This window comes from Haliotis rufescens, unplaced genomic scaffold (assembly GCF_023055435.1).
Source record: "Haliotis rufescens isolate VD_foot unplaced genomic scaffold, xgHalRufe1.0.p SCAF_8, whole genome shotgun sequence".
NCBI classification, from domain to species: Eukaryota; Metazoa; Mollusca; class Gastropoda; order Lepetellida; family Haliotidae; genus Haliotis; species Haliotis rufescens.
Genome location: NW_025964372.1, coordinates 37,649,056 through 37,658,757, shown reverse-complemented (window position 1 = coordinate 37,658,757; position 9,702 = coordinate 37,649,056). Strand labels below are relative to the sequence as shown.

The 9,702-nt window shown below is 42.5% G+C and overlaps 2 protein-coding genes across 3 annotated transcripts; both read left to right on the top strand.

The window, feature by feature from the left end:
- The first annotated feature begins 436 nt into the window (after nt 1-436).
- LOC124138444 lies at nt 437-4,474 on the top strand. Of its 2 annotated transcripts, none has more exons than XM_046505084.2 (4): nt 437-522; nt 1,601-1,719; nt 3,003-3,123; nt 3,564-4,474. In XM_046505084.2, the coding sequence occupies exons 2-4, from the start codon at nt 1,620-1,622 to the stop codon at nt 3,811-3,813; spliced, it is 471 nt and encodes a 156-aa protein (XP_046361040.1). In that variant the 5' UTR covers nt 437-522; nt 1,601-1,619; the 3' UTR covers nt 3,814-4,474. The 2 variants fall into 2 exon arrangements, with proteins under 2 accessions (XP_046361040.1, XP_046361039.1); XM_046505083.2 differs by lacking the exon at nt 437-522 and adding an exon at nt 556-677.
- Nucleotides 4,475-5,770: 1,296 nt separating this feature from the next.
- On the top strand, nt 5,771-9,503 carry LOC124138443. The gene is made up of 4 exons (XM_046505082.1): nt 5,771-5,980; nt 7,421-7,546; nt 8,281-8,416; nt 9,331-9,503. Exons 2-4 carry the CDS (start codon nt 7,450-7,452, stop codon nt 9,431-9,433), a joined length of 336 nt encoding a protein of 111 aa, XP_046361038.1. The 5' UTR covers nt 5,771-5,980; nt 7,421-7,449; the 3' UTR covers nt 9,434-9,503.
- The last annotated feature ends 199 nt before the right edge of the window (nt 9,504-9,702 follow it).

Below are 9,702 nucleotides of genomic sequence, written 5' to 3'. Positions count from 1 at the left end.
CAGCCTGTAACATGCAGCCAGATCAGCCTGAAACATGCGGTCAGATCAGCCTGAAACATGCGGTCAGATCAGCCTGTAACATGCGGTCAGATCAGCCTGAAACATGCGGTCAGATCAGCTTGAAACATGCGGTCAGATCAGCCTGTAACACGCGGTCAGATCAGCCTGTAACACGCGGTCAGGTCAGTCTATAACAAGATGCCATGATACCCTATAACATGCGCTTGTGTAATCCTATAACAAGCGTGTAGGTCGAGTCTGCTACATCTAACCTTTGTTGGAAGAATGTACAAGATTCGACCCAAACCGTCGTTATGAGTATTTTCCTAAGCTGCATGCCATTGATTAACGTTAATACCCTCCCTAGAATATTTACATATTTGATACTTTCTTGCCACATATGTCCACATTGATTGTTGTCAAATCTAATCCCGACAACAGATTGTAGCGAGAGATTAGCTAACGTGGAGATGCTCTTCCTGCTGTAAGCGACACACACAGCCAACCTCGATCAACCAGAAGGTATGTCCGCCATAGCGCTTCTTCTCAGTGACTTTTTGTCACTACCTCTGTAACTTTAGCGATGCATCATAGTTTTTGGAAGAGAAGTTATGGATGTTAACTTCTTTATTAAGAGGAACACAACGTTTCGGAGTATATACTTACTCCTTCATCAGGTGAATAAATGCCATGAAGCAGAGAACATATACATGTACCTGCAAGAACAACAAAAGTAATGAGATAGCAAAAGGTGGAAGCGTAACAAGGGAAGCCAACAGTTAATTGGCGCTGATAGGTGATTAGCAATGGACAACTGGAAGCCAGGACTTAAATTATCACTGACTGGTAATTGACACTGCACGAAGTGCAAACGGAAGTAAATCTCTTCCTTATGTGTATCACTTCTAAATGCCATTCAAAGACTATTATATTTTACATTCTTGGAATATTACTGACGAAATGTTTACAGTATTCCACAAGCATTTTAGATATGCATATTCAATATTTTATGCAGTTTATGTATTCCTGCATGACATGCACATGACAATGTTTATGTATTCCTGCATGACATGTACATGACAATGTTTATATATTCGTGCATGACATGCACTTGGCAATGTTTATGTATTCCTGCATGACATGTACATGACAATGTTTATATATTCGTGCATGACATGCACATGTCAATGTTTATGTATTCCTGCATGACATGTACATGACAATGTTTATATATGTATGCCTGCATTACATGTACATGATAATGTTTATGTATTCCTGAATGACATGTACATGACACTATTTTACTTTTTTGTATGGCTGACATATTGCCCATCACTCGTCTTTTAATAGTACCGTTTAAAGTCTCTTTTTTAAGTGTTAAAATTGGTTTCTCTCGGGGTAACACTAGGCTCTAGGCTCAAATTACAATGTGCAATATTGCAGTCTTTAATAGGATTTACAAGGCTAAAGACATGTTGCTGACTTCAGCCGGACACAGGGGCGCAAACCATAGACAATGCGCAATGCGGAACAAGGCTTAATGTTTAGATCAACACTAACCGTGCGGGGAGTCACCTGTAATGTGTTGTTACTGTTTCAGGACATCTCTATCTTCCACAATGAAGCTGTGGACTGTCGTCATGGTGATGCTGCTGCTGGAAGGGACATACAGAGTCTCCGCGGAGTGTTCACTGGAGTTCTTCGATGTATTTGTACACAGTAGGTACAGGTTATATTTGCACCAGACAGGTGCTGACACAATGTTGGTGGTTTTATGCATGATTCGGATTATGTAACATATTAATTCGTACGTGACAGTTTGAAATGTCAGTTACCACTGAACCTTTTTGTGGAATAGTTGTATTGTGTATAGACATGTTGAGAATGGCTTATATGTTGGTAAGGCTAATCGAAGAGATGTTCAAGTCTAGCTGTGGTTACGATGAGAGAGACTCAAATAAGTCTAGTTGTGGTGATGATGAAAGAAACTCAAGATCACGAGGATGGTTCAAAAAGTTTAAGTAGGCTATTTTGTGTGGCCTTTGTCACAGTAATTCCATCAAAATTTAAATAGCACGAGCTGATCTCAGCCATGTTTTCTTGTTACATTACAATCTGATCATGGTTAAAACGTATTATTGATATACTCATCTTTGATACAAAAAACTGTATATCATTCAACATCAAAATGTGATTGATTAAGAATTGCAAGTAACGCGGCACTTTGATTTAACGAATGCCTTTCCTTTATTTATCAACTTGCTTCCTATAAAGTTGAATATTAGATATGCCAGTGTTCAGCTATTCCCGTGTCAACCAGGCATAAACCACACAAATATACATTCCTATGAACTATAATTCATTTCAAGAAGGAACATCCATAGTGTATTGTTAAAGATAATGTGCTATTTTCAGGATAATGTTATATACACATGTATGCATCTTGTTATCATTGGGAACTTTCACAGGAGGCATTTAAAGTCATCTATTCCTCTTAACGATTCTGACAGGATTCGCACCATCAACACCAAACCAAAACATGAAACAATGTTGCTCTCCGTCTTAAGACGCCCGTACTTTCACCTAGACCAACGATAGTAATGCTACACTCGCTTTATAACATTGGGCCCGGGGTCTGTACTAATGTGCTCTGGATTTTGGATGCTTATGTTGTCGTCATTCTCAATTATCCAGTAGTCATTTGTACCATCGCAAATAAAATGAACCAATTCGCTACCATAGTTACGTTTTGGGGGGTCATTTCCACTGACATGGCGCTAAAATAGCCGTCCAATCAAAATACCTTTGCGAGACAATTCTTGTTCGAAGGTATTGAATAATAAGACAGTTTAAGATCATGAGGTCACTCCTCGAAGGAATCCACGACAGCTAATGTGTTCAGGGTATTAATCCTGATGGAATGGCGATATAATCCCCTGGATGGTAGAAGATGGTGTGTAACGTGTATAAGGACCTATACAGTCTGCTTTTGTTGACATCAGAGGACAACGGGGAGGTTTGTGGACGAACCAAACTGAAGTATCCCCTGGGAAAGAACGATGACATGGACACCTGCGACACCACCGTCACATGCAGCGGCAACAACGAGCTCCAGTTCTGCAGGTCAGGGATGTTTATATTACTGTGTCACGTACTACCTCACTGTGACTACCCTTGTAATCCTTTCTATATATCACCTTCTAGGAGCTTCCCCACTGAGTGTGTCTACCCACTGCTTCACTGACTACCAATGTAATACTCCCCATATATCACCCTGCATGAGCTGAGTGTGTCACGTACACTGTGACTACCCATGCAATGTTCTCTCCATATCACCTTGCAGGGGCTTCCCCACTGAGTGTGTCACGTAAACTGTGACCACCCATGTAATGCTTTCTATATATCACCTAGCAGGGGCCTCCCCACTGAGTGTGACTTCCTACTGCCTCACTGACTACCAATGCAATAGTCTCTATATATCACCCTGAAGAGCTTCCCCACTGAGTGTGTCACGTACACAGTAACTATCAAACTAATAATAGTATATACATTTCACCTTGCAGGAGCTTCCCTACTGAGTGTGTCCGCGTACTGCCTCACTGTGACTATGCCCTGATTGAGTTCGGTTTGAACGTGGATGCGTCTGATTGTATGATAGAACGCAACACGCACATGAGGAAGGTACTAGAGAGTATGTACAAGCTGAACTACGCCCAGAAACATCCCCCGGACCTCACGACATTGTCCGAGGAAGAGCTTGAAGCTGAGCTCAGGAGGGTCATCGCGGCCCGAAATGCACAAGGGCTTCGCTGAAGAACATACACACGGACCATAGGTTGTGTTCGCATGCCACGGGCGGACAGCCACATCTTCAATTAATATAAAATCGATATTTATGTTTTTGAAATAATTTCGATCTTGGCAGGCAAGAAGGCATTTACAAGATGTCATTCAAGTGACTTTGATTACCAAAAAGTATATTTCAGTTTTAAAACGTTTGATTCTGAGAAATCCCGTAAATGATAGTTTTGAAATACCGTCGAGGGTTATTGGTTGTAGGGCTTTGTGAACACACATCTGTGGTCCGACCTGTGTGTTGTAGAGTACAGATCTGACATCATGCTTGTGTCCAGTGGCATTTGAGAACAACTGGTTATACTGTCGACTTCGGTTGTCTCGAAATGTTGAATTCAAAGTCTAGTCACGGACTAGTTAATAAACTACTACCTGAATATCGAGAGAAAAAACAATAACTGAAACAATTCTGAAATCTTCAAGGTCGACTGTTTTGGTGTGTTTTTTTAACTTTTGCTTATGTTTAACTCGCTAAGCTTGTTTTCTTTGACGGCAATGTTATATATCATAAAATACATACACAATGACTATTTTACTTAACTGCACAGGGTTCTCATGAGACATAAGTTGAATAATCGGTCATGTCTGTACCTTATAAGATGGCAATAAAAAGCTTTGACAAAAATTATGATTGAAGTTACTATTTCTGACTTGATTATAGTCACTTGAGTATTTTCGTTGGTAAACCTAACTTAGACTTCTATCCTGATGCACGGACGTTGAGTAGCCACGTGGACCCAGGATGGCCAAAATAACCGGGTTTGACTCTCACTCATACAGTTGGTTGGTTGGTTGGTTGGTTGGTTGGTTGGTTGTTTAACGCCGCACTCAGCAATTGGGATCGATGACACGCATCAACCAAGTCAGCGAGCCTGACCACCCGATCCCGTTAGTCGCCTTTTACGACAAGCATAGTCGCCTTATACGGCAAGCATGGGTTACTGAAGACCTATTCTAACCCCGAATCTTCACGGGTACACTCATACAGTACCATAGCAGATGAGAATACCCGCTGCTTTCTTGTGCTGAGTGACACATGTAATCGAGGCGTCGTTAAATGTTAAGCAAATAATTTTTGACACAGGTACTTTGGGTTGTGTTATTTGGGATTGTCCGTACGATGTCTGTATTAAGATCTAACAACGTAAACTGCCGGTAAAAAAATTCACTTGAAAATTGGATGACGAAGTGGAGACAATTTATGGATAACAACTTCTTTATTTACTTTAAAGGCGACGTTTCGGTTAAGATCCTTCTACCGTTGTCATCCGTCAACTTCTAAGTAACGCCTATCCAACAATTCAAATTGAAAATTGGATTTGACCAAAACATTACGATCGCTATTAGACGATATTAGGCTGAAAACTTTGGTCCAAACACTGCAACTTAAGGTTAAAACACGACTATGATACCTGTGTCAAGACATCCTTTGAATAATTGTTTCATTTATAGTCACCATTAAACTTGGTGTATATACATTCTTTGCCAGCAGTTCACTGAAATATTGTATTTATGTGTGTTGTAGTTAACAAATCGATTATTTGCAGAAGTCGGGTGTTTAGAATGCAAGTTCACCCAGTATTTGTTCTTAATGAAAGATGATTCAGTTAAGTCTTCTTTTGTTTCGTACTTCGGGCCATTGTTTCCATTGTCAATGACGTCGGACAGATTGTGCAAAACCAGGTACCAGTGCCACATTTACATGAACATCTGTTCTTACACCCTGCGTGACGGCACAGGCACCAGGTGCAATACCACACGCATGCATTTACGGCAACAACAAAGGCTTAAGATAACATAACAACGCAACACATGCGTCAAATCCCCGCCTTACGCCACGCGCTCTGGTATGCGTACAGAAACACTGTGGCGATTCAGATCTCAAGCATCATCGAACAACTCGCCAGATGTAGATTCGAGAGAGTGGTTGTCCATTGATGTATCGACAGTCATACTTATGTTTACTTATTAATATCGAGCTGAATATAATCCTGTCGTGACGCCGCTCCCCCGTCTTAGTCCGTGAACATATGGTCCCCTGCCGCTGTGGTTGCCATCTGCCTCCAGTAGGTTTCACGAACGGCGTCCCCCAAGTCCTGCGCCGCACAGTGTTAAAGAACCACAGGTATGTCCGAGTGTCTGCTACTTTTATTTTTTAATTGAGTATATATACTGTTGGACAAATATAAAGGAACATCTAAGCAGGGAAGCGCCTGTTTGATATGAAAGTTCGTGTACGTTGTAGACATTATTTTGAAATTATTGTATATTGAGATATACTATGTTTATCATTTTACCATTAACCATTTTAATATTACAATTATCACTTTGGTTTTACAGAAAACAGCAGTCGACTTCAATCTTTAATGTTTCTATATGTTAATTTCATGCCAGCAATTACTGTAAACTGTATCCGAGATTTTGTGATTAATGCCAATACAGTTTAATACCGATACGGCTATTGCCCAAGTTTTCATCTGCGTATAATTGGGAAGAAATGGAGTAGGAATAGAGACATCGTGGAAGAACGGGCAGAGGAAACATGGAGCAAAGCTGGTTGCATATGCCATGAAATAGGACCGGGGTTTCAAACTCCATACAGAATCTCTCCTAATATCATCCCTTAAAATGTATTCCGAGATATATTTATTTCTTTACCAGAGCCATTGAAGCAAAGCACAAGAATAAATTTTGGATAAACTTTGATAAAATATATTACCGTCCGTATACCTGCATTATGTTTGTACATCACATAGCGATAACACGGGACGAGAAAGCGATATGAATTCTCGTCTCGTGCTATCGTTTTCTCGTCTCGTGATATCGCTTTCTCGTCTCGTGTTATCGCTTTGTTGCTTTCTCAAAGCCACAACTGAAGGCGAGAAAGCCATGTCCTCTCTCGGCCACCATACCGCTGAGGCATGGTGAAGCTACTCTCCGTATCGATGCGAGTATATTTCTTACTTGGCTTCTCTTGTGCAGCACATATTCTCTCATCTGTAGACCGTGTAGGTTTCTATATACAATGCAAATCACTTAATGTTGCATGATATCTAACAATATACATTACCCAATATATAGTACTCACAAGAAGCTAAGGACCACACGATTCTTTCAAATTAATATCTGTCATGGCATGGCAGATGAACTACAGTAATATGAGGTGAGGTTTGGGTTTAACGTCGCGTCCAAGATTATTGCACTTATATAGCCACGTGCATGCACGTGTGTGTGTGTGTGGCTGCTTGTACTAGTCCGGACTGATGCGGATTTATAGTGCTAGCTCACTGAGATACCATGCCGCAGTTTAACATGAATACCCCACTCACAGTATACTGACTCCGAGCCGGCCAGTCCTTGTTTTAGCCCCTTAATGCCGAACGCCAGACAGGGTAACAACAAGTACTATCTTTTAACGTCTTTTGGAATGACGCGGTCGGGGATCGAACCCCGGACCTTCCGCTCTCCGGGCGGACGCTCTACCACTAGACCACGGAGGCGGTCTATAGTAATATGAAAGAATCGGGTGGTCCTTAACTCTTTTACGTTTTGATTCATGTTCCAGATTTTGCTATCTGCGAGATATCATCCACCATGCAGCTTGTGTGCCGTGTTTTCCTGGTGCTGATGCTTGCTACAGTGGGGCTCGCCAACATCTGCAACCTGAACCGCATGGACGTGGTCGTATCAGGTACAACTTCACTGCAACATCGCTCGTCCGTCCGGAGAGCGGAAGGTCCGGGGTTCGATCCTACCAAAAGACGTTAAAAGATGGTACTTGTCGTTACCCTGCTTGGCGCTGGGCAATAAGGGGTTGCGGCATGGCATGGTAGCACTAGTGGGCTAGCACTATAAATCGGCATCAGTCCGGACCAAAACAAGCAGCCACACACACACACACACACACACACGTGTGTTTGGGTAGCTTAGTGATTAAAGCGTTCACACGTCACACGCCGGAGGTCCGGGTTCGATGCCCAACATGGGTAGAATGTGTGAAGCCCATCCATTTCTGGGGGCCCCCTTGATAGTGCTGGAATATGCTTTTATAAAGCGGCGTAAAATATTATGCACGCGCGCACACACACACACACACACACACACACACACACACACACACAAAAACAAAAAAACAACAACTGCTGTTTTCATCCTCTTGGAGAAAGGGGCAAGAATATTTAATTTGGAGAAAGGTTTGGTTATTAATGAATAATATTGTGGTGTACATGAGTTAAAAAATTGGTTTGAAAGTGTCGAAAAACAATAACCTTTACGAAATTAAATCCCAGCCCAGTTCTGTGATAATGTGTGGCAGTGTGTAACTGGATTCACTTGTCATGTTCAAAGCCTGTCTAATCTGCCCTGAGTATACTGTTCATGCACTTAATTCTTCATTTATTCTCCACGCTCACTATCCCTCTTTAGACCGCCTCCGCGACTCCTGCAACAAAATAGGCATCGGGTACGTGAATGACCCACAGACAGGCCTCAAAGTCGTCGGCGACGTCGACACGTGCGGTGTTGCGGTACAGTGTGTCAACAACGTCCTCAGATTCTCCGGGTATGCCACTTTGAACAATGTTATAAAATCTGAATTTTAATACAGGAACAAAGGTGGCCCAGTTGTCTAAGGCGCTGGAATTCCTTGTGCGGAGTTCTGGAGTTCGAATCCAGGTTCGCCCTGATAATGTTTCTAAGTTTGTCAACACCATGCATTTTGTTCGCGGGTTTCACAAAGGTGGAAAGCGTGTAAGACCGGCATCACTTCTGTCTTTCAGTGATACAACTTAATACTGTTCAAAACGGCGTTAAACCAAATTCACTCACTTACTCATTTTGGGGGGCACGGGTGGCCCAGTCGTCTTCCGCGCCGCGATTCGCTGTGCAGAGTTGCGTCCTTTGGGCACGCCAGAAACCTATGATTGTGGGTTCGAATCCCGGTTCGCCCCGATTATGTTTCTAGGTTTGTCATCACCATACCCGTGCTCGTGGGTTTCACCGAAGTGGTAAACGTCTGAGACCTGCATCACTTCGGGCTTTCCTCCCACATGTTAAAAGCGGCGTTAAACCAAACCCACTCAGTCACTCACTTACTCATTTAAATCAATACGGAAGTAGAAATATTTCTTTTGTGTAGCAACTCATGGAAATGTCATTGAGGCTGGAAACAAAAATACTTATCACTACTAAAGTGTCTTGTTCTTGTGAAGGCACGGGTGGCCCAGTCGTCTAAGGCGCCACAATAAGCTATGCAGATGTGCGTCCCTTGGGCACGCCAGAAACCTATTATCGTGGGTTCGAATCCCGGTTTGCCCATACCAGCACCATGCCCGTGCTTGTGGGTTTCACCAAAGTGGTAAACGTCTGAGACCTGCATCACTTCGGGCTTTCCTCCCACATCAAGATGACACGCCGTGATATAACTGTTCAAAGCGGCGTTACTTTAAACTCACTCACTCTTGTTTCTGTTCTCAGGTTTGGTACTTACAAGGAGGTGGCCTCAAACTGCGGCCATGCTATGGTAAAGTTCGTGTTTGACGAGTTTATGATCGACTGCGACACATTTGTCTTTGAGTAGCACAGCAAGAATCAGCGCTGTCAGCTCTGCTACAACTCGGGCCTGTATGAACGTTGAAATAAACATACCTCACACCTACACGTGTCTCTGTTTATGATATCAGCTTCAATATGCTGTGAAAAATCTACGTATACTGAACGGAGAACTCGTCCCGTATAGGACTATGAATATGGTGCAGTGAATACGTTTTTGTCCGTCCGAATCAGGCACAATGGTGAGGCGTGATTGCCGGACCAACTTCATATTGTGTTTGTTTGTTTGTCTTTTTG

Coding starts and splice junctions, on each gene's coding strand:
- LOC124138443 (XM_046505082.1), top strand. CDS start 7,450: ATGCAGCTTGTGTGCCGTGTTTTCCTGGTGCTGATGCTTGCTACAGTG. Junction 7,547..8,280: donor CATGGACGTGGTCGTATCAG/GTACAACTTCAC, acceptor ATCCCTCTTTAG/ACCGCCTCCGCGACTCCTGC. Junction 8,417..9,330: donor AACGTCCTCAGATTCTCCGG/GTATGCCACTTT, acceptor TTCTGTTCTCAG/GTTTGGTACTTACAAGGAGG.
- LOC124138444 (XM_046505083.2), top strand. CDS start 616: ATGTTAACTTCTTTATTAAGAGGAACACAACGTTTCGGAGTATATACT. Junction 1,720..3,002: donor CTTCGATGTATTTGTACACA/GTAGGTACAGGT, acceptor TGTTGACATCAG/AGGACAACGGGGAGGTTTGT. Junction 3,124..3,563: donor AACGAGCTCCAGTTCTGCAG/GTCAGGGATGTT, acceptor TTCACCTTGCAG/GAGCTTCCCTACTGAGTGTG.